This window comes from Ceratotherium simum, chromosome 33 (genome assembly GCF_057802395.1).
Source record: "Ceratotherium simum simum isolate JZ-2026a chromosome 33, ASM5780239v1, whole genome shotgun sequence".
Classification (NCBI taxonomy): domain Eukaryota; kingdom Metazoa; phylum Chordata; class Mammalia; order Perissodactyla; family Rhinocerotidae; genus Ceratotherium; species Ceratotherium simum.
In genome coordinates, this window is record NC_141932.1 from 5,226,280 (window position 1) to 5,250,013 (window position 23,734).

General features: G+C 56.8%; 1 protein-coding gene across 5 annotated transcripts; it reads right to left on the reverse strand.

The window, feature by feature from the left end:
* On the reverse strand, window positions 1-11,990 carry EPS8L1 (EPS8 signaling adaptor L1). 5 transcript variants are annotated; one of them, XM_087421117.1, is made up of 20 exons: window positions 11,967-11,985; window positions 11,660-11,701; window positions 10,506-10,553; window positions 9,211-9,251; window positions 8,664-8,722; window positions 7,916-8,077; window positions 7,464-7,613; window positions 6,873-6,955; window positions 6,193-6,454; window positions 5,802-5,928; window positions 5,516-5,604; window positions 5,349-5,423; window positions 5,100-5,248; window positions 4,035-4,298; window positions 1,945-2,077; window positions 1,725-1,856; window positions 1,398-1,518; window positions 1,040-1,214; window positions 487-619; window positions 1-399 (listed from the first exon to the last, which is right to left on the reverse strand). In XM_087421117.1, exons 3-20 carry the CDS (start codon window positions 10,523-10,525, stop codon window positions 313-315), a joined length of 2,262 nt encoding a protein of 753 aa, XP_087277243.1. In that variant the 5' UTR covers window positions 10,526-10,553; window positions 11,660-11,701; window positions 11,967-11,985; the 3' UTR covers window positions 1-312. The 5 variants fall into 5 exon arrangements, with proteins under 5 accessions (XP_087277243.1, XP_087277244.1, XP_014649916.1 ...); XM_087421118.1 differs by lacking the exon at window positions 11,967-11,985 and having other exon boundaries at window positions 4,035-4,063; window positions 4,157-4,298; window positions 11,660-11,864; XM_014794430.2 differs by lacking the exon at window positions 11,660-11,701 and having other exon boundaries at window positions 11,967-11,990.
* Window positions 11,991-23,734: the final 11,744 nt, after the last annotated feature.

The following is a 23,734-nucleotide window of genomic DNA, read 5'->3' on the forward strand; positions in this document are numbered from 1 at the left end:
TGATAAGAAGAGGCTGTTTATAGACTGGGCAGCATATCTCCATGCACAGGGCTCCCGAGCGCGCCCTCTCCCGGGGCGCGCCGATGGCGCTTTTTCTAAATTGCGCCCCGCTGCCCTCCCCGCTCCAGTCCGCGAACGCTCGCTCAGGAGACTCCTGCAAGGACGGGCCAATTTATCCACCGGGCGGGAAGACCAGGACCGGAACGGGTCGGCGATCCTTCGAGGGGTCTACTTCCATCGGTGGGGGCAGTCTGCAGAGTCCGTGCTCCCACAGGGCTGCCCCGAAACTCGCGGAGAGCCGGGAAGGAAGGGTCAAATGACCTCCGTTTCCATCTCGCCTTCCACCTTCCTCTTTTGCTTCTCCATCACCGCCTGCAGCTCTGACACTTTCTCTTTGTCCTGGAGGGCGGGTGCAAATCAGGACCCTGGCGTCCGGGCCCTCGGCGCGCTCCCGGGTCGGGCCCAGGGACGAGCGTCCCGGCTCACCTCTAGCAGCGCGCGCTGCACCGTGACCTGGCTGTACACTCGCGCCCCCTCCTCGGGGCTCACCGCCCGCAACTCCTCCTTCTGCAGCGAGAAAAGCTGCGCGCCGGTCAGCACGCCCAGCGCCTCCACGGTCCTAGGCCGGGGCAGCGGGGGCGCGGTCAGGCCTGCCGGCCAATCACAGCTCAAGCCCCCCAGCCCCACCAATCACTTCACGCCCGTCTAGCCGTTGTCCAATCAGCAGCATTCTAACTCGAGCGGGGGTGGGGCGCTGCTGAAGTCTCCTGAATTCCCACCCACCAATCAGCGCGCCTTGCGCGGGCGGGGCTGAGCACTACTTTCGGAGGGAGGCGGGACTACGCTGGAGGCTCCAATCGGAGTCCGAGAAAACATGCCAATCATAGCCTGCCATTCATTTTGCAAGCAGACGGACCCTCGCTTTGGGCCAATCCTAGTTCCCCATGGTCCGCCACGCCCCCCCCCCCGGGCCAATCAGAACGCTCTGCCTCTAGCACCCATATTTCGGGGCCCTCGAGCCCGCACCCGCCACACTCACCCGGAGCTAAAGCCTTTGGCCTGCAGCCAGGCGCGGACCTCCGAGGCGTCCGAGCGCGGGCTGAGCTGCGGCTCCGGGGCGCGGGGGCCCGGGGCTGCGCGGCTGGGGCCGGAGCGGCCCTGGGCCAGGCGTGCCTGCAGCTCCTCGTTGACACTGAGCATCTGGGAGAATTTGTCTGCAGGCGGGAAACCGGAAGGGAGGGCGGACTCAGGGCGCAGGGTCCTGGGGCCAGAGGATCGGGGACCTCCAGGGTCCTCTGATGGGTTGGGAGTCCACTTACTCTTTCTGCGCCTCGGTTTCCCCGCCTGGAAAGCGAGGACAAGGACTGCTCCTTCCAGGGGTTGCCCCCACCTCTCACCTTTCTCTCTGGGGTCCAAGTTGTTGAGGCTGTCGCAGCTGTCCCAGCGGGGCCGAGCCGGGGCAGGAGCCGGGGCAGGAGCCAGGGCCGGGGCCGGTGGAGGAGGGGGAATGCTATTTTCCTAGAGGACCGAGAGGAGCACCTGGATCAGAGAGAGGACTCAGAGTCCAAGCCCCTTCTTCTGGAGATAAATTTCTGAACCTTCGCGACCTCCTCTGCCGGTGCCCGTGACCATGATACCTGATCCCCGCACCACTCGTTCCCAGGACCCAGAATCTGGCCCCCAACCCCTCTTCCCTCAAGACCCGGGAGTCTGCCCCGGCTCACCAGGCTGCGGGCAGGGCTTTGGCTGCGGCTCCCCGGCGGCCCGGGGTGGGGTGTCAGGATATTATAGGGTACATATCCCTCCTTCCCCCAGGGGTCCCGAACCTTCCACCATTTGCGCCTGTCATCTAGGACCTGGGGGAGGTAAACGGGGAGGGTTCAGAGCCTATGTCTGCAGCTAGGGCTGGATCCACTCCAGCCGCCAGGCCCCCACTCCTCTAACCTCCAACACGTCCCGCTGCTTGACGGATAGCTCGCTGCTGTTGCGGGCCTGGAAGTCATAGTTACATAGGACCCACTTCCCCGCCGGCTCTGGCTCCGGCTGGGGCTCAGCTTCTGGCTCCGGGTCTTGGTGACTGAGGAGAAGGGGGAGGGTTGGGGATAAGGAGACAGCCAGCTGCATTGCTCTGGGCTGTAGGGTTTTGGTGTGAGCTGGGGTTAGAGCCAAGCAGGGGTCAAGGCAGGGGGCCGGGTTAATCCTGTTAACAGAGTTTTGAAATTGGAATACCAGCTTGAATACATTGTGCTCCTTACCTGCCTGGCACCGTGTGGTAAGCACATGATATGGGTACTAGCACCACTTCCCTTTTATAGATAAGAACATTCCGGCTCAGAGAAAATCACTTGCCCCAGATCACACAGCTAGAGACAGCTGCTATTTATTGACCATTTACTATGTACTGGGCTCATGCATAATGATCACCATAGTCATAACAAAGACTATAGCACTTACTTACATGCCAGACACTGTTCAAAGTCTGTTCCATATATTAGCTGATTTGATTCTCAAGACAACTCTTGGTAAAACCATGAATTGGGACCTCTCATTCTCTTCCTCTCCCCAGAGACCCTATTATTATCTCTATTTTGCAGGTGAGGAAGTGGAGGAACAGTGATGTAAAGAGACACGGTGATGTAAAGGTCACAGAGCGAGAGAGGCGTACCCAGACTGGGAGCCAGGCAGGCTGGCCCCAGAGTCCATGTCCCATGTCCTGAGTAATTCTGCTCTATTGTGCATGCTGCTGGGTGTGAATCTGAGCTCTGCCACCACCTGGAGCCCTTAACTGCTAGCCTGCACAACCTCACAGACTTCTCACTCTTCTGAGAAGGGATTACTATTATTCCCATCTTCCCTGCAAGGTACTTGAGGCGCAGAGGAGACTTAAAAGCTGAGGGTGTCAAGTCCAAGATTCAGAAGCACAGGGGCTGGGGGAGGGGGTTCTGCAAGACCAGGCAGCTGAGGGGGGAGGGAGAGTGGGATTTTGGCTCTGACCCCCCAGTAAGAGGGACCCCAGCCCGGATCAGGCCTACCTGTGCAAGGGAGAGGGGGTGTCTTCAGGGCCGCGGCGCCCCCTGTGTGGGGCTGGCAGCTCCCAGCACGCTGTCCCTGCTGAGACCCTCTGCCCAGGCACTCACCCAGAGTCCCTTTCCGTTCCTCAAGCCTTGCTGCTTTCCTTTCTTCTCATCCCATGCGGCCTCCCTCCCATCTGCCCTGACTTGCCCAAGGGCCCTAGAGTCCTGGCCTCTCTAGCCCCTTCCTGCCCTAGGACCCAAGAGTCTGCACCCCCATTGCTTGGTGGAACCCTAAACTTGGATCCCCAGTTCTTTCCTTCCCCAGAGACCCAGGAGCCCAGGTCTCAAGCTTTAATTTCCTGGCCGTTTTAACCTCTAAAGGCTCCCAGTCTGACACCCCGCAGGAACTGAGACAATTGCTTTAAAGCCTTGGGAAAGTGAGGGTCCAGCCTCCCAGCCTTTACCTCTCTCGGGAGTCCCAGAGATATTACCACTTCCTAATTTTCCCAGAAAGCTGCCCCTCCACCCTGGAAGGCCCAAGCCTGCTTCTCCGGCTCTGCAAGGTCCCAGCACCAGACTTGAGCTCTTCTTCAAAGCTCAGATGTCCAATTCCCCAGCCTCTTCCCTCCAACACCCAGGGCTCTGGCCTCGTAGGGACCCAGGCAGGGAGCTTCCCAGGCCCTGGGAAACCAAACTGCCTTCTTCCAGCCCTTTGGGGACCCAGGGGTCCAACCTCTTAACTTTACCCACTCCCAGCACCCTCCTCCCATGGAAGCCTGGTATGTGGGCCTCCAGTCCCCTCCTCCCTTGGACCCACAAGTCTGGGCCCCGCCCCCTCCCTCCCTGCTCCTCCCCCCTCTCCCAACCCCGGCCCCGCCTCCTCACCACCTCACCCACCTGCGAAGAGCCGGGAAGATAGAAGGAAAAAGACAAGAAAAAGGGGGCCGGAGTCAGCGCTGGGAGCCCCCAGGACGCACCCCTCCTGGACCCCACCTGCCCTGCCCTGGGGCCGACACTCACCCATTGACAGCGACCTGGGGGGCGCTTTGCTGCAGGAGATAAGAGGGCAGCAAGTCAGGCGGGGCTGGCCCCGCTACGTTGCCTGGGGAAGCCTGCTGCTCCCATCGAGGACTTAGCCTCACCTGCCGGCGCCGCCGCTCGTGCTGTAGCTGTTTCTCTACCGGCTCCTCCCAGGCGCGGCCCTGCGGGTCAGTGGCCGGGGGCTCCCAGCCGCTGTAGAAGTCAGGGCTGTATGGGGGTCCCTCCTCCAGGGGCAGCTCCAGCCTGCGACCAAGGACCGGGCCGAGGCCTCAGGGATGCTGGTCCGGTCGCCTACTTAGCCTTAGCTTCACTAAGTTCTCCCCTTTCTTCTAAGCCCCGCCCCTGCCTCTAAGCTCCACCCATGACATCAATTATATTTCTAATTACACTGATTCCACCCTAATACCTCTAAATCCGACCTCTGATTCCAAACAGGGTTTCTAGCCACACGCATCCCTCCCTGGTTCTGCTCCTTCGCCCTTGAAGCGCTCAGCCTCCAAGCGCACAGACTTCACCCGCTTTCCAAACCCACAGGCCAAACCTTTCATAAGCCCCAACCCGTTCACCTAAGCCCCGCCCCCTTCCCGTGGCCCCGCTCCGTTTCTCTAAGCCCCGCCTTTTGTTCCAGTTCGAGTGTCTGGTTCAGTCTTAAACCTCTCCTTCATGCTAATTTCTGATTTTTCTTCCAATCGGATGCTGGCATTTGTTCTAGGTCCCACCGCTCTTCACTGGCCACACCCTCCCAGCTAAGCCCCGCCTCCAACCCCCCAGTCCCACCTTCTTTTCCAATCACCACGCCCCTGCCTTCCAGGCCCGCCCCAATTGCCACGCCCCTACCTCCCAGCCCCGCCCTCGTTACCACGCCCCTGTCATCCAGGCCCACCCAATCACCACGTCCCTGCCTTTAGCCCCGCCCCTGCCTTCCAGGCCCGCCCCCAATTACCAGGCCCCTGCCTCTAGCCCCGCCCCTCCAATCCCCACGCCCCTGCCTCCCAGCCCCGCCCTCCAGTTACCACGCCCCTGCCTCCCAGCCACGCCCCTCACCCCGGGCAGGTCCACCAGTCCCCCAGCGAGGTCCAGAGCGCGTTTTCTCGTGGGGTGACATTGTCCCGCAGCAGCGCCACGGCGTCGCACGTCAGGTGCGGCCGTCGCACGCTGCTCGCGAACTGGGGGCCACCTGTCGTGTCCACAATCTGCCAGGGGAGTAGGAGTGGGCACGCCATCAGACCTCCTAGAAGTCGAACCCCGATTCCTCCTGCTGCAGGGGCAGACCTGAGGGCCCGGTAGTCTGACCATTTGCAGAGGTCCGAACAGGAAGTGCAGCAGCTCTGGGGAGGAGGGGTTGGCGATGTTGCCGCGCAGCCGGGCCTGCGGAGCAGCGGGGTGCTGGTATTAGCGCTCGGACCAGTTGGGTTCGCGCCCTCCTGCCCCCTGACGCCCCGGGCTGGGCGCGTCCTCACCAGCAGGCTGAAGGCGTACTTGATTTTCTGAAGCACGTCGATGTACTCGGCCTCCAAGGGCGGCTTGGCCCGCAGGGTCAGGAGGCCCTCTATGGGTAGGGGAGGCAGGCATGGGGATGGGGGACACAGGGACAGCGGCAGACAGGGTCAGAGGGAGAGGTAGAGACCCGGTGAGACCGCGATGGGGAGTCAAAACTGGCAGGGGGGCTAGGGGAGACCATAGGGATTGGGAGGACATTGTGGAGTGACCGTGGATGTGCAGGATCCCACTCTTGGGGCCCCTCACCCCCGGCCTCCCGGCGCCGGGTCCTGCGGCCGCGCTCGCGGTGTTCCAGAACTCGGGCAGCTTCCGCAGCCTTCTGCAGCCTCGAGACGAAGCTCTCCACGTCGTCGAACACGTGGTTTAGGATGTCCTGGGGGACAGAGCAGGGGGGACCCCTGAGACCCTCCCGGATCCTCATCAACCCGGTCAAAACCCTCAAGCCAAGAGCGCAGAGACACCCTCCCAGGCCAAGCCACGCCCTGTGATGCGCGGCCCTGTCCCCATATTTCAGCCACGGCCGGCCACACCCCCCACCAGAAGTCTGACCACGCCCCAAAGCCAAGCCCCTCTTCCCCCCTGTAGGATTCCACCCCTACAGCCGGTCCCTCCCCTCCCCTACCCCCACCCCGCTCACCACTTCCCGCTCCGCCTGCAGACCGGCCAGGTCCGGGCCGCGGGGGCCCAGGTCAGGGGAGGCCGGGTCAGCGCCGCTAGAGGTCGCCGCCGGGCCGGGCCTCCGCGCCTCCTCCGCCTCGGGGATGGGCTCCACCTGCGGTCGCCCGCGGCCCGCGGCCGGCTCCACCGTGCTGATCACCGCGCGGATCGACGGGCGGCGCTGCAGGGGCGGGGTCTCCGCGGCAGGATAGGGGCGGCGCTGCAGCTCCTCCTGCGTGGCCCTGCGGGGGGAGAAGGGGAAACTGAGGGTGGGTCCACTGAGGGGGTCCAGCGAGGGGAGAAATTCGGGGCTTAAAACGGATACACTGTGTGGCCCAAGGGAGTCAAACTCCAGCTCAGAGTGGTAGGGAGAAATCCAAGATATGGGGAGGGGGAGCACTTCTTCAGAGGGAAACTGAGGCCAGACGGAGGAGAAACCGAGGACCAGAAACAGGAAAAGTGGATTCTTGGAGAGGGGGTACACTTGTCTGGGAGGTACACGCGAGACTTGAACCCGGCTTTGTTTGACTCCATTCAAAACCCGTTCTGTTCTAGGCTAGTGGTATCAGCCCATTTCTCGGACGGGGAGATTGAGGCCCAGAGAGGGCCTCCCAGGGACCCTACCCGTCCTTCTCCCCCGTTTCCAGCCCAGCCCCTTACCTGAGCGCCGCCGCCCGGCGCTCCCCGCGGCCCGAGCGGTAGTTGAGCACGGCTCCCTGAATGTCCTCTCGGATCAGCTCCGCCTGCCAATCACGCCGTCAGGCCACGCCCCACGCCGCCCCCTGCCCGACCCCGGCCAGGCCCCCGATGGATTCCTTGGCACGGCCCCAGACCACGCCCAGTCCTCGTTCCCACACTGCGCCCCCGCACGGCCACGCCCTAGACTCACACCCTCGCCCTAAATCTGCCCCTGCCCTAGGCCACATCCCCAGCCACGGAGCCCCCATCCTAGCTCTGGCTGCCCCCAGACCCGCTCTCCTGTGTTCTGTGCGAGTCCTTGACCTCCGGCTACATACCACCCTCCCATTCTGTCTCGACCCTGTGTCTAACCTGTTCTCAAAGCACCCTCCCTTCTAGAACACGCCCCCTCCACTGGCCCTGACCCTGCCTTTGCCCCAGGCCGCGTCCCTCTCTAGAGGCCCGCACCACTTCGGCGCCAGCTGGGGCTCAATTCCAGCCCTCCCCCCACCCCCGGGATCCGCGGGGTCGCAGCCGTGTCCTCGGCGGTGGTCCCCGCTCCCGGCCGCTCACCCCGAGACGCAGGCCCTGGAAGAAGTGCACGTCCGGCTGCGCGCGCTCCGGCTCCTGGCACACGAGCAGCAGCAGCGAGCGGCTCCGGCCGGGCGGCAGCACCGCGTCGCAGCGCACGATGGCGCCCAGCGGGTACGATTCCAGCTCCTCCTGCGGGGTGGGACGGCGGGTAAACTGAGGCCCGGACCCGATGATAACTGCTCAACGACCGCAGTAGTGCAGGCCCTGCGCAGGGCAACCCCACGAGGTTAGGGGTTAGGGATAACACCCCTGTTTAATAGACGAGGCTAATAAGGCTCAAAAAGGGGGTAGGGGTCCCTTGCCAAAGTTCCCAGAGGATGGACGTGCAGGGGTCAAGATTCACACTCTAATCCCTGACGTCCCTAGGGCCAAGCTCTGCATGCCTCGCCAGCGCGGTCCGGCTGCTCCTGGCCCCCACTTGCCCCTGGCACCTTGGAGGCGGGGTCGAGCAGCGTGACGTGGTCGGGAGACACGCGCAGCAGCATCTCCTGGGCCCAGACGCGGCCCTGGCTGTCCATGAGCGCCAACTTCCGCGAGGCGTCCTCCACCGTGTGCACGCCATCCTCCTCACCCAGGCAGAACGTCACCAGGTGCTGGCACGGGCCGCAGAGAAAGCAGTGAGTCCCAGGATGAAACCAGGCGGGCTCAGAATCCCCTGGGATCAGCCTTCCAGCCTGCGACTAACCACACCTCCTCCTGGAAGCCTTGCCTGATCACCTGCTCCACCTATCGGCGCCTCCTCCTAGTGCCCTATATTTCTCTCAGCGTAACTAGCACCTAAGTCAGTCTTCCCACCAAGACTGGAGGCTCCTTGAAGGCAGGGAATGGTCTGGATTATATCTAGACCCTTCTAAACTCCTCTACCGTCATTAGAGCTCCTGGCAGCCTTTGCTGGACGAGTCTAACCCCTACTCATCCAGGAGCCTTTAATTTGTCCCTGTGGCCCGACCGTCCAGCACAAGAGCTGGTTTGGAGGAAAAGTTGGCAGATGCGAGTGGACTTGAGTTCCTCCACTCAATACCCACATCAGAGGCAAGGCACAGGAAGTCCATTTTGCAGCTGAGCAAACAGTTTCCCAGGTTCTTTCTGCTTGGAGGCCCAGTTGCTTTCAACCCACCCTCCTGAGGCCCATCTTTCCTTCCATAAAACTCCCTTTGGCAACGTGGACCCCAGACTCACATTGACTGGATACTGGGAAACGTCAGCCATGACCACAGTGGAGTAACGCTTCCTCTGCTCTGCGGAGGGAAGGAGAAGGGGCCCAGGAGTCCAGGCCCCCAGCCCTACTCCCTCAGACCCGGGGGTCCGGGTCCCCTGGCCCCTCCTCCCTCAGACCCCAGGAGTCCAGACCCCCGGGGTCCCCTCCTCCCTCAGACCTGGGAGTCCCGGCCCCCAGCCCCTCCTCCCTCAGACCCTGGAGTCCCGGCCCCCCCCCCCCCCCGCCCCTCCTCCCTCAGACCCTGGAGTCCCTGCCCCCAGCCCCTCCTCCCTCAGACCCCAGGGGTGCAGGACCCCCGGCCCCTCCTCCCTCAGACCTGGGAGTCCTGGCCCCCTGGCCCCCTCCTCCCTCAGACCCTGGGGGTCCGGGCCCTCCTGCCCCTCCTCCCTCAGACCTTGGAGTCCTGGCCCCCCGGCCCCTCCTCCCTCAGACCCTGGAGTCTCAGCCCCCAGCCTCTCCTCCCTCAGACCCACTTTCAGCCTGGGATTTCCTTGCCCCTAAGCTCACCATAGATAGACTTGGCACTCGGTTTGGGGGCAGCTTCCGGGCTGGTAAAGGAAGAGAGGGGTGAAAGGGGCTGTGGGAATTGGGGGAAGATCGTAGGGGTTTCGAATGCCAAGCAGAACAGCAGTGACTTCATTGTGAGGGCAATGGGGAGCCATGGAGGATTTCGAGCAGGGGAGGGCAGGGCCAGAGCTGGACTTTAACAAGACAAGTAAAGCGGTGGTACTGGGTGGTGGTGGGAAGAAAACAGACCTGGGTTCCAATCCCCTGTCAGCTACTGCCTTGCCACAGACCCTGGGTAGGAGACTTAGTGTCTCCTGCCTCAGTTTCCCTTTCTGTAAGATAGGGGTTAGTGACCCTATAGCCTCCATCTGGTAGGGCTGCTGGGCGAATTCCATGAGATGATGCAGGGAAGTGCTTTGCAGCCTCTATTATCATTATGATCATGATGCAAAGGGCTTAGCACACAGCAGTTGCTCAATAAATGGGAATTTTTACAATAGCATTCATATTTGGAGTAGATGGAGAGTTATCTTCTTCCCCTCCCACCCCCATGGGCGAGGCTCTTTCCAGCCAAATCCTTCTCTGTCTCCTCCTGCCCTTGACCTCCCCTTCAAGGTTGCCTTCTCCAAGAATTCTTGAGTTCCCATTTCCACAGTAATAACAGAAGGTCAGAGCTCAAGTGGGGTCAGGGATGAGGGATGAGAAACCCTTTCAGTCAAATTTCTTGCTCCTCATCCTGCTCCTGCTGTTCAGATCTCTCCACAATTTGATTACCTCTGGTCTGGGGAACTCACTACCTCCCATCTCCCATGCAGCTATTCCCATCCGTCTCTGTTTGTCCTCTCCCTGCTCACTCCAGGAAACTTGAACCTTCGTTATAAACGGCGCTGATTTTTTAACAGAGGGTCAATATTTCATAATAAGATAACAACAACAATTGTAAGAGCACATTCCCACAGCTGAGCGCCTGCTGTTGGTTAGATTCTCTGCTCAACGTGCATTATCCCGTCAAGCTCTCAAAATTGTCCCTGTTTCACAGGGAAGGGACTGAGGCTCAAAGATGTGATGGCCTTTGGCCAGGGTCACACCACTGCTGATAGCATCCGAATGTAAACCCAGGTCTGTCTGCTGGAGAGTGGGAGCTCTAGCTACAGGCTGGGCAGGGAGGGAGGCAGCTCGGGCGTCCTCCTGAGTGTCCAGGCCTGGGCTGCTGTGAAAGCTGCCTGCAGGTGGGGGTGAGCGCTGTGGTGGGAGGTGTGCTGGGGCTGCGTGGCCAGGTGGGCAGGGGCACTTACCCGGTGGTGGTGCTGCTCATGGTGCCGAGAAGGAGGAGCTCCTGCCACCTGGGAGCCAGCAAAGACGTGAGGGGCCGACCTGGCCTGTGGGACCTGTGATTCCTGGCCTCGGCCCCTCCTCCCCCAGACCCGGGAGTCCAGGCCCCCAGCCCCTCCTCCCCCAGCCCTGGGGGGCCAAGCCCCCCCCGCCCCTCCTCCCTCAGACCCGGGGATCCAGGCCCCCGGCCCCTCCTCCCCCAGCCCTGGGGGGCCAAGCCCCCCCCCCGCCCCTCCTCCCTCAGACCCGGGGATCCAGGCCCCCGGCCCCTCCTCCCCCAGCCCTGGGGGGCCAAGCCCCCCCCCGCCCCTCCCCCCTCAGACCCGGGGATCCAGGCCCCCGGCCCCTCCTCCCCCAGCCCTGGGGGGCCAAGCCCCCGCCCCTCCTCCCTCAGACCCGGGGATCCGGGTCCCTGCCCTCCTCCCCAGACCCGGGGTCCAGGCCCCGGCCCCTCCTCCCTCAGACCCGGGGATCCGGGTCCCCGGCCCTCCTCCCCCAGCCTGGGGGCCAAGCCCCCTGCCCTCCTCCCCCAGCCCTGGGGGCCAAGCCCCTGCCCCTCCTCCCTCAGACCCGGGGATCCGGGTCCCCGCCCCTCCTTCCCCAGACCCGGGAGTCCAGGCCCCCGGCCCCTCCTCCCCCAGCCCTGAGGGGCCAAGCCCCCGCCCCTCCTCCCTCAGACCTGGGGATCCGGGCCCCGGCCCCTCCTCCCTCAGACCCCGGGATCCGGGCCCCCGGCCCCTCCTCCCCCAGCCCTGGGGGGCCAAGCCCCCCCCCCGCCCCCCCTCCCCCCGACCCGGGGGTCCAGGCCCCCGGCCCCTCCTCCCCCAGCCCTGGGGGGCCAAGCCCCCCCCCTCGCCCCTCCTCCCTCAGACCCGGGGATCCGGGCCCTGGCCCCTCCTCCCCCAGCCCTGGGGGGCCAAGCCCCCCCCCGCCCCTCCTCCCTCAGACCCGGGGATCCGGGTCCCCCGCCCCTCCTTCCCCAGACCCGGGGGTCCAGGACCCCGGCCCCTCCTCCCTCACACCTAGTACGCTGGCCCCCAGGTCCCGCAGGGGTCCAGGCATTTAGTTGTTCTCCGCTTCCCCTCTCTACCCAGGGCTCCCGTCTCACCGCCTTTACCTTCTCAGGGGCCCAGGAGTCCGGGCTCAGCGCTCCTCTTCCCTAAGAACCAAAGGGTTTTGAGCCCAGGTCTCCTCAGAGGACTCTTCGTCCAGTGCCTCAGCCCCTGTGACCCTATACTCTTCCTTTAGCTACTGGAGTCCCGGCTCCCAGCTGTTACCTCTTCAGGACTCAAGAATTTAGGGCTCCCAGCCCTTCCTGTGTCGGGACCCAGGAGTCCTGGCCCCTGCTCCTCCTCCCCACACCCGGGAGTCCCCTCCTGCAGCCCTCCTCGCCGCGACCCAGACCTCTCTCGCGGCCCCCTCACCTGCCCCGTCAGGCGCTGTCAGATGGGAGGCTCGGCTCTCGGCTCTCCTCTTCCTCTCCCTTCCAGACTGCCGGCCCCTCCCTCCAGCTCCCTCCCAGGGCGGCCCGCCTCCGCATACCTGAGCACTCACCTGGCACCAAACGCTGGAGCGGCCCCTGGGCGGGGCTGGCAGAAAGACCCGCAGTGGTGGTGGGGCGGGTGGTGGGCACTGGCTGGGACGGCCTCCGGGGCTGTGATCTCTCCATCACAACAACATTCGAGCAATAACAACAACAGTAATTTGATGTCGCACTTCTTCACATGCCAGAATCCAGAATGGAAAGCTCTGTCTTAAATACGCCATTCGAGTTCTCCTAATATCTCCGGAAGCCGGAGGTTTGATTTGCACTGGTTCATGGTCAAAGAGCGGGGTGCTTAATGTGGCAGGGTGGGCTTTGAACCCAGGGCTCTCTCTCTGTCTCCAGGGCCGGCGTCCGCCCCTGCTCTGTGCACACCTCCTGTTCACGGTCCCTTTCTCTGCTGTGCCTTTGGCCTTCACCCCTCCCCTTCCCTCTTCCTTTGGAAATTTCCTTCAGTAATCCCCTATTACGATGATGGCGAGGACTTCACTCACTCAGTGCGTGGGACAACTCCAACAGTTAACAGGTTCCTCAGGCACACAGTCTCCTTTCGAGAACCTCCCCTGTGGCATGGTCCTTGTGAACCAAATTATACACATAATTTCTTCCCAAAACCCAGTGAGGTGAGCGTTGGGGGTCTCCATTTCACAGGTGAGGAGACTGAGGCGTATAAGGGTTATGAAACTTGCCTCAGGTTCCACATGCAGTGGGTGGTGACAATGTTAGGCTCCAAAGCTCAGACCTGAGAGAGCGGAGCAGGGGACCGACGGACACGCCCACTCTTAGCCTTTCTGGTTGTCAGAGATCCCCACCTGACTCCTGCCACCATCACCTCTCACCTGGACCACTGCAGTGGCCTCCTGACTGGTCTCCCTGCTCCCTTCCTCCCCTCAGCCTAGGCTCAAAGCAGGGACCCCACAAAAACCTAAGTCAGCTCACGTCTCTCCTATGCTCAAAATCCTTTGGTGGCTCCCCATTTCTCTGGATAAAAGCTGATGTCTATGAGGTCTTAAGGAACATTACTCTATTTTTATTTTATTTTTTTTATAATTTCATTTATTTATTTTCCCCCCCAAAGCCCCAGTAGATAGTTGTTTGTCATAGCTGCACATCCTTCTAGTTGCTGTATGTGGGACGCAGCCTCAGCATGGCCGGAGAAGTGGTGCGTCGGTGCGCGCCTGGGATCCGAACCTGGGCCGCCAGCAGCGGAGCGCGTGCACTTAACCGCTAAGCCACGGGGCCGGCCCCGGAACATTACTCTAACCTCCTCTCTTCCTCCTCTCCCCCTCCATCACTCTGTTCCAGCACACTGGCCTTCTTGCTGCTCCTTGAGCACCCAGACCCCATCCTGCCTCAGGGCCTTTGCACTTGCCATTCCGTCTGCCTGGAATGCTCTTCCCGCAGATATCCTCAGAGCTTGCTCCCTCACCTCCTTTGCTCAAATGATATCACCCCAGAGAGGCCTGGCTGACCACCCTGCTTAAAATGACAGCACCTCTTACCCTTCCCTCCTTCCTATTCTCTCCCTGCCCCCATTCTTAATTTTTCTCCAGAGCACCTATCACCTTCTAACACACAAGATTACCTGTTCACTTTGATTATTTTATGTCCCCCCGTCAGAATGTACGCTTCATGAGGGCAAAGACTTGTATACGTTCATTCGCCCGCCCCGTCTGCGGCACACAGTGTAGCGAGTGCTGGAGGAACATGTGTGAATTAATGAGTGTTTTGCATTTGGTGCGTTCACGTGCATTATTGCTTCGTCACTTCATTCAACACATGTTGACCCCACAGTCTACGCTGAGTGAGGCTGGAAACCAGAGAGGACACCCTTGTCCTGGACTGATGGGATGAAAGAGTGGAGAGGAAGAGAGACAATCATATGGTGTGATGGCAAAGAGTCCCCGTGGGTGTGGGTTTGAGTCCTTGCTTTGCCACTTATTAATTTTGGTAATACTTATTGTGTGCTCATGTCCTCTTCTGAGTAGATTATATGTGTGTGTGTATAATCCTCACAACATCCTATGAAATGGGTTCACTTATCCCCACTTTACACATGAGGAAATTGAGGCACACACAAGTTAAGCAATTTGTCTACAATCACACAGCCAATATGTGGCAGAGATGCCTGAATCCAGGTCATACAATTTATTTATTTATTTTATAATTTTATTTATTTATTTTTCCCCCAAAGCCCCAGTAGATAGTTGTATGTCATAGCTGCACACCCTTCTAGTTGCTGCATGTGGGACGCGGCCTCAGCATGGCCGGACAAGCGGTGCGTCGCTGTGTGCCTGGGATCCGAACCCGGGCCGCCAGCATCGGAGCATGCGCGCTTAACCGCTAAGCCATGGGCCGGCCCCAGGTCATACAATTTAGACCCTGTATCCTTTGGTGCCACCGTATGGTGCCACCTCGTGACCCCACCCCTTTCTAGCAGTGTGACCCTGGGCAAATTACCTAACCTCTCTGTGCCCCAGTCCCCCAGCTGTAAAATGGGCATCGCAGCGTTGGGAGGATTAAATGAGGTTATGGAGAGGTCTTAGCACAGTAGCTGGTAGAGAGGAAGCGCTAGGTGAATGTTAGCAACGAGGGAGATGACAGCCTTCTTTTCCGTCTGCGCTAAAATAGAGGACACACAGGGCTCCGCGGAAGCCCAGAAGAGGCTGCTGAGAAGGTCAAGGCGGGCTTCCTGGAGGAGGAGGGGCGGCCAGAGCTGAACCTGAAGGGCGAGTTTGACAGCCCAAGGTGGCCTGGAGGATGAGGAAGGAGTGTTCCAGGCCTTGGAGCTGCCCGAGCTGGGCTGCACCAGCCACGGTGTCACACACTGCTGGGCGCACTTACATGTGGGCGGGGGCTCTCGAGGGCGCAGCAGGGAGAGGGTCCAGGATCCTCTGTCACCAGCCTCTGTCACTCCCTGTCCCTGTCACATCCATGCCACAAATGTCGCCTGAGCTCCGCCCTGCCAGGATTGGGGCTGGAGGGAGGGAGCAGACCCCTGACCCTCTGTGAGAGAGACAGGGTCGGGATTGGTACCCCACTGACAGAGGAGAAGATAGAGGCTCGGAGTGGGGAGACCACTAGCCCAAAGTCACAGTGGCCGCGGGCTGTGACACAAACGCAGATCTGGCTGAGCCCACGTGCTTTCTTCCTGTGCGGGTGGAGAAGGTATCCTCATAGAGGCGTTCGGTGGGAATCAGGGCTGGGTCTGGGCCTGAGGGAGGAGGGGCTGGGGGCCCGGACCCCCGGGTCCGAGGGAGGAGGGCAGGGCCCAGCACAGGCGCCCTGGGCCCCACCCTGTGCCGTGCGCGTGCTCGAGGTCCGGAGCCGCAGGTGAGACCGAAACCTGAACCTCCGCCCCAGTTCCGGGGCCCAGGGCCTCCTTCCTCCTTCCCTGGCCGCAAAGGAGGCCCCTCCCTTTCTCCAAACCTCGGCAAGAGGTTCCCAGGTAGCAGCGGAGGCTCCCACCCCTGCGCAGCCTGACTCACCGAGGCCGGGCGGACGCAGCGAATCCCTGCCCTGCAGACTCCCCGGGGACTCGGCGCGGCACGCAAGAACCCTCTCCCACCCCGTGCCTGCCCACACTGTCGTTAGAGGGTCTTCATTGAGTCAGCTTAGGACCCTGTGGGTCTGGGTTTGCCTCTGTCCCCAAGATGGGATAGCTTAGTCGTTGGGGGACTGGTCTATTTATTCTCTGGGTTGGGGGGGCTCCCAGGAGCCACGCCCCAGAATCTAAGCTAAGATCCCCCACGTGTCATATCTGAAACCACCCCATCTCTTCCCTCATCCTCCTCTCCCAATGCATATTCTCCCCCACACCCCCAACCCTAGGATTTGCTGATGAATTCCTAGGACAAGGGGAGAGGTCAAACTCATGGGAAATGCGAGGTATGGCAGGTTGTTGGGGGAGGGTGTAGAAATAAGTCGGGGAGCTGGGTCTCAGGGAGATATATTTACTTACATAGTCGTTAATTTATTCTTTCACTAAAGGGTTTCTCAGACCTAATTTGTGCCTCACTCTTTCCCTCAAGAAGAGAGTCTAACTGGGAAAATAGAACCTGATGGCACCCACTGTCACAATTCAGAGTGACATGTGTACTAACGGAGGTGGCACAGGGCATTGTGTGTCCTCAAAGGAGGCCCTTATTCCAGCTTTGTGGTGGATGTGTGAGGCCGTCAAAGAAGCCTTCCCTGCTTAAATGAAAACTGGATGGGGTTCTGAAGGATGAATAGGAGTTCACCAAGGAAGATGCAGCAAGGAATGATATTCTAAGCATGGGCAGTGGCATGTACACAGTCCCGAAGTCAGGTAGTCACAAACACTGTAAGCACCTGCTGTGTGCCAAGCACGTTCTACATGCTGGACAGACGGAACACCTGCCCTTGTGTTATTGTCATCCCAGTGGGTGTGGTGGGAAGGCGGAAGATCAACGGGTAGACACATACATGAATAAGACTTTCAGTTGCTGGTGAGCTCGATGGAGGAAATAAAGGTGAAGAGGTGGAGGATGGAGGGCTGGGCAGGTGTGGTCAGGGATGGCCTCTCTCAGGAGGCGACAACCAAGCTTTGACCTGAATTTTGAGAGTGAGCCAGGAATGCGGAGAGGGTTTCGGGCAGAGGGAATACTTTGTGGAGTCCGGGCGGGCGGGGAAAGGCTGTAGCGGGCGTGGCTGGCCGGAGGAGGTGAGGCTGGAGATCCAGCTGTGAGGACGTGGAGTTGGTGACAGCAATGACGGTAGCAAATGAGAGGGTGGCCAAATTCCACCTCAAATGGATTTGCCCGAAGCCGGAGTCTCAAGAAGCTCCCAGTCTGGTAGGGGAGGAGACACAAACATGGGCTGCCCTAGGTGTGCCGGAATGGAGGTCGCTCGGGCAGCGGGAGCGCCAGGAGTCTCTCCTGAGACCTGAGGGGCGAGGGCAGGCTTCTCCTTGGAGCTCCTCTGAGACCGGCCAGGGCTGGGTGGGGCAGAGCAGCACCAGCGGGGTGGGTCTAGGAACCGGCCCGGCCTGGCCGGAGGAGGAAGGTGGAGGAGGGAGGCTGGTGGTGGAACTGTTTGTTCTCTGGGAGGGATCAAAGGCGGACCAGACCGTCTCCCGAAACTGGAGGGGCCTGGCTCTGAGGCTGGGGTCTGGGCCCAGGGGGCAGTGATGAGAAACGACTCCAGACAGACTTGAGTTTGGATCCTGGGCTGGAGCAAGTGCCTCTCGGTTGATTCTCATTTCTTCCCCTCTAAAACGAGCATAATTCCTAGTACCTGCCGGAAAGGCTGGTGGGAAGCCCAGAGGGGCGAGAAGTGCTCAGCTGATCGGTGAAAAATAAATAGACAAAGGAATGAACCAGTAACTAAGTGACCGGGGTGACATGCCGTGACAAGGGATGCCTCTGCAGACAGACAGCTCTGCGATCCAGTGCCTGCTCTGACATCTTAAGCAGCTGACAGCCTCAGTTTCCCCAGCTCGAAGCTTCTGATGACCATTCATTTATTCAAGACATTTATCATTCATTCAATGAATGTTTATTAAGCGTCTACTCTACACAAGCACTGTTCTAGGGACCAATGAACTCAACAGCTCCAAACCTGCCCTCGTGGAGTTTACAGTCTGGTGGAAAACAAAATAAAAAAGTAAACGATGTAGGATGTTGGATGGCGAGAATGCTGTGGGGGAATTGAAAGCAGGGAAGGGGGCCAGGGAGTGTCCAGCAGGTGTTTTGGGGGTTTTATTGAAAAGTTAGTGTGGTTGGGGGAGGGCCTTGCTGAGAAGGTGATATTTGAGTGAAGACCTGGAGGAGGGGAGGAAATGAGGTGTGGGTACCCCAGGACATTGCACAAGGGCAATGGCTAGTGCAAATGTCCTGGGGTGAGTGTGCTCACGCAGCAAGGCCAGCGTATCTGGAGCAGAGTGGGTGAGGGGAGACATGAAGTCAGAGAGGTAATGGGGGCAGGTCATGGGTTCCTGTAAGGAACTGTAGTCACTGTAAGGATCAGAGAGGCCAAGGGACCTATAGAAGTGCTTTGATCAAGTTTTCCCTTAAATTGACGTAAAATCAACCATTTTAAAGTGAACAATTCAGTAGCATTTGATACATTCACAGTGTTGTGCAACTATCACCTCCATCTAGTTCCAAAACATTTTAATCATCCCAAAAGGAAACCCTGTACCCATTAGCAGTCACTTCCCATTCCTCCCTCCCCCAGTCCCCAGAAACCAGCAATTTGCTTTCTGTCTGTGTGGATATTTCATATAAATGGATCCATACAATATGTGACCTCATAGTATTTTTGAGGTTCATCTATGTTGTATTGATTGAGTGTTGAAATAATTTCAGACTTACAGAAAAGTTGCAAAATGATACAAAGAATTTCCATGTACTATATCAGATTCCCCAGAGGCTAACACACATTTTTTTTTTCTGAACTGTTTAAGAGTCAGTTGCAGACCTGAAATTGTTTTACCCCTAAAAACTTTAAATGTGTTTCCTGAAAACAGCGTCATTCTCTTACATAACCACAGTTCTCCAGCACTATTATCTGATCTACAGAACTTATTTCTATTTATCCCATTTGTCTTAATTATGTCCTTACGGTGAAACAAAGAGGAAAAAAAGCTTTTTTTCTCTCCCTGATGTAGGTCCTGATCCCAGATCACATTTTGCATTTAATTGTCATGCCTCTTTAGTCTCCTTTAATCTGGAACAATTTCTCCATTTTTCTTTCTATCTTGAACTTGACACTTTCAAAGAGTTCAGGGCAGTTCTTTTATAGACTGCCCCTTGGTTTGACTTTCTCTGATGCTACTCATGATGGATGCTGGTTATACATTTTTGGCAAGAATATCCCAGACCTGACATTGTGTTCTTCTCAGTGTTTTGTATCAGGAGGCACATGATGTTTGTCCCAATTTTATCACTTGGTTTAGGTGAAGCGGGCCGGGTTTCTCCACTGTAAAGTTACATTTTTTTTCCCTTTGTACTGAATAAGTATCTTGTGGAGAGCTACTCTGAGACTGTGTAAATATCCTGTGTGTCATAAAACGTTCACCTGTTAGTTTTGGCATCCATGAATGCCTCTTGCCTGAATCAGTTATGACCAAGATTGTTCCCAAAAGGATCCCCTAAATTCTGTGTGGAGAATGGGCTGGTGGGGAGAACAGGGGGCAGCAGGGAGACCCACAGGGGGCTTTCACACTAATCCAGCGAGAGATGGTAGCAATGGAGATGCTAAGACTGGTCAGATTTTGGATATATTTTGAGGGAATAGCTGGTGGGTTGTGAGAGAAAAAGAGAAGATGAGGGCAACTCCATGTTTTGGCCTAAGCAATTGGAAAGCTGGAGTTGCCATTTTCTGAGTTGAGGAAGATTGCTGCTATAACAGAGAGACCCAAACCATTAGTGACTTAAATCAGGTAGAAGTTTATTCCTCGCAGTGGATCTGGGGCCCATTTGGCAGCTCTGTAATCATAAGGGTCCCAGGTTCCTTGCATCTCACTGCTCCACCAAAATATATCTTGATGATGCAAATAATCGGTAACCAATCTATAGATTAGAATGATAAGGTGATATTTATCTGAGCCAAGCTGAGGACTATCCCAGAAGTGCAGTCTCCATGGGGGAAGAAGGCACTCTGAGGAAGCCTGGTTTACAGCGTGGTTATGTACCGTTTCTGAACAAAGAACATATATCAAGCATGACAGGAATACAATGTTTTTCTCAGAGTCACGAGGAGATGTTTTGCTGCAGTGTAGCACGTACACAGCAGGTCAGCTTGATCCTGGTTCTCTGGGAAGAAAAGCTTATCTTCAAAGAAGTACTGATACTGGTGTGAGAGGAATGGAGACATTCATCCCTATCTTTAAAGAGTACATTCTTGGCTTGGGGAAAATGTTTGGACCAGATGTACAATGCATGTTTGGCGGGCCGTAAGTCAGGCTGCTCTGGGAAAAACAAGTTTTAGGCTGAATCAGGTTTAAACCAGAATGGCTTCCCCATATATCTCAATATGTGAAAACTTATTATTATTTTCATCAGGCTTCCACCTCATGGTCAAAGATGGCTGCACCAGCCCCTGCCATCAGATCTGCCTTCCAGCCAGGAGAAAGGAGAAAAGGGGGAAGTGCCTCTTCCTTTTAACTACACCTGTCCCTCCTGCTCACAACCTGTTGGTCAGAACTTAGACACATGGCCACACCTATGTGCAAAGGAGGTCAGGAAATGAGTCTTTATTCTGGATATTCATGCACCCAGCTGTTAACCAGTGGCTCTTAGTATTTTGAGCAAGAAAAGAAGAATATTGGGGAATAACTAGTGAACTTTCCCTAATGAGTGCCTAGTGCTGGAGCTGCCCTTCCTACATCCGTGTGTCCTTCTGTCTACGTCTCAGCTGGAAACAACGTTCCTGAAAGATAGATCTGTTTGTGACCTTCTATTGCTCATAACTCTTCTGTGGCTCCTTAGTACCCTCTGAATCAAAGCCAAGCTTCTCAGCCTGGCATTTGACATGTAATCTGGCTCCATCTTCCAACCACTCAAGCCTCATTCCTTCCACACCCTCCCACTTCTTTCACTCCCACAACATCTCTTGTGCAATCCTGTCTGCTACTTTTTTCCTAAGCTGGCCCCACAGTCTGGAGCTCCCTTCCTGGCCCGAGGAAATATTGTCTGTCCGTTTGGCCGTGATCCACACCACTTTCTGCAGGAAGCTTGCCCAGCCTTCTTACAGAGGGTCCGCCGCCTGTCACGAGCTCTCAGAGCTCCCCTCCCTCGTCCTAGCTGGGACGTCAGCTGTTTGCATGGTGCCTGCCCTCCTCCAGGCAAAGTCACTGCCTCCGTCCTTCCCTGTCTTCCTTCCTTCTCACCGTCCTTCCCTCCTGTTCACGCTCTGCTCCTCCTCCCTTCTTCCCTCTCTTCCTCCAGTTATGGAGCCGTGCATGTGCCAGTGGTTCCAGTTACTATGGCCGTGTAACAAATTATTTCAAGACCTAGCGGTTTCAGACAAGGACCACGTTTATTTTGCTCACAGATCTGCCATCTGCACAGGGCTTGGTGGAGGCAACTCGTCTCTGCTCCATTTGGTGACAGCGGGGGTGGATTGGAGCTGGGGTGGATTGGAGCTGGTGGCGTCTGGGCTGGGCTGGAAAGACCCAAAGAGCTGGAGCCTAGAAGAATCAGGGCTTCTCCACATCTTCCTTTTCTCTCTGTGGTCTGTCCAGCGTGGTAGCTTCAGGGTAGCTAAGCTTCTTCTCACATGTCAAAGGGCTGTCAGGATGCGTGGAGAGAGTGAGGGAGAGGGAGAGAGAGAGAGAGAGACAGACAGACAGACAGAGAGAGAGACAGAGAGAGAGGAAGAAGAGGAGGAGGAGGAGGAGGAGGGAAGGGGAAAGAGGGAGAGAGAGACAGACAGACAGAGAGAGAGAGAGGTGGAAACTGTATCCTTTTTTATGACTTAGCCTGGGAAGCGACACAGCGTTACTTTGCCGTAACCTGTTGGCTGAGGCAGTTACAAAGACCTGCCCACTTTCAAGGGGAGGGAACACAGACCCCCACATTTCCATGGAGGAGTCTCAATGTCACTTTGTAGAAAAATGTTCCTCCTAGAGCCCAAATGTTTGGGTGCCAGCATTATATTGATGAGAAGAAGGTGGATTTTGGTGACAGATATACAGACCTGAGTTCAAATCCCCGTTCTCTCATTTGGATACATCATCATTATTTAGACAGAGCATGCATTTCCGAGGCTGGCTTCCCGGCTGTGGGTCCTGGGGCTGCCTCTCACCAGCTGTGAGACCTTAGACAAGCTACTTCACCTCTCTGGGCCTCACTTCACTTAGCTGTGAAATGGGGGATGATGATAACTATGATATCTACCCCAACAGGGCTGCCACAAAGAGGGGATTCGGTAATATATGTAAAGAGCCAAGAGAAGTGACCGACACACGGTAAGTGTGAACTATTGTAACTATTATTATTCACCCCCAATATTTCTTGAGTTCCTACTGTGTGCCAGAATTCATGCTGGGTGTGGGGGATACAGCAGTGAACAAAGAAGACACAGGACATAGTCCCCGCCCTCATGGGCTCTCGGTTTGGAGAGAGAGAAAGAAAGAGAGAGAGGGTAGGCAGAGGGCACTGTGGGAGAATCTCAGCACCTGGGACAGCACCTAATGCTTGTCAGGAATTTATTAACAACATCAACAGTGATAAAGGGGTGCATAACCTACCTGGAGTCCAAAGAGATATTCTAAACACCTTGGGTGTGTCTGGGAATCAAGTGGGAGGTCTTCAGAGGAAGAAATTTGCATGCATGATTCTCTTTATAATAAAATTAACAGCCAGCAGTGTTCTGGCACTTACTGTGGGCTAGGTCCTTGTTCGTCAGTTGCTTTCTGTCATCTTTCCAAACTCTGTGACAGGGGCCAGCAAACTCCGGCCCACTGCTTGTTTTTGTAAATAAAGTTTTGTTGGAACACAGCTGTGCTGGTTTGCTTGCATAATGTCTGTGGCTGCTTTCCTGCTGTAATGGCAAGAGTAGGTGCAGGAGGGATCGTTGGGCCTGCAAAGCTGAAATTATTTACCAGCTGGCCCTTTGCAGAAACTGTTTGCTGACCCCTGTCCTAGATGTAGATATTAGGACCACAGTTTACAGAAGAGGAGAAAAGGGCTCGGAGATGGAATGCTTTATTCACGGTCAAGAGAACCAGCATCTGAGCCCAGCACCCATGTCCATTATTTTTAATTTTTTTCTTAATTTTTATAAAATACATATAACATAAAATTTCCCATTTTAACCATTTTAACTGTACAGTTCTATGGCATTAAGTACATTCACATTTTTGTGCAACCATCACCACGATCCACCTTCAGAACTCTTTTCGTCTTGCATAACTGAAACTCTGTCCCCATTAAACAACAGCTCTCCCCCACCCCCCACTGCCCCAGGCCCTGGCAATCACCATTCCGCTTCCTGTCTCTATGAATTTGTCTCCTCTAGGTGCCTCATATAAGTGGAATCATACAGTATTTGTCCTTTTGTGTCTGGCTTATTTCACTTGGCGTAATGACCGCACAGTTCGTCCATGTTGTAGCACATGTCAGACTTCCCTCCTTTTTTAAGGCTGAATAATATTCCATTGCATGGATATACCATGTTCTGCTTATCCATTCATCTGTCGATGGACACTTGGGTCACTGTGCCCAAGTTCTTACCACTGCCCTCCACTCCTCATAGTGGTGATTTCACCTGCACAAGGAGGAAACCACTCTCCAAGAACAATGAGAAAATGCAGATGAACAAAAATCGAAAAACAATAAAATCACCCATCACCCTGCCCAGCAGAGACCCCACACAGAATATTATAGTTTTTTTTTTTTTTACTCCAAAAAATATGCATGTTAGTATATAAACTTAAAAAAAGAGAATCGGTCTGCTTTTTTTTTTTTCTTCTATATTGGTGGTTAATGAATGAACTCATGGATGTTCTTAAACGTGTGAGCCTGATGAAGCTGTAGACAGAGTGTGTCCAGAAACATACAGATGAATTAACATTTACTGTGAGTGTCAGGTGGTCTGTGAGAGCAGGGACCCTGTCTGTCTTGTCGCTGAAATCCCAATGTCTAGCTCAATGCCTGGGACACAGTGGGTGCTCATTAAATA

Bases quoted from the DNA above. Each gene is read 5' to 3' on its own strand.
- EPS8L1 (XM_014794430.2), bottom strand. From the start codon at position 10,525: ATGAGCAGCACCACCACCGG. The intron at 7,614-7,915 runs GTGCCAGGGGCA...CCCACCCCGCAG, and splicing joins TGCTCGACCCCGCCTCCAAG to GAGGAGCTGGAATCGTACCC. The intron at 5,424-5,515 runs GTGAGGACGCGC...GCTGCTCCGCAG, and splicing joins AGTACGCCTTCAGCCTGCTG to GCCCGGCTGCGCGGCAACAT.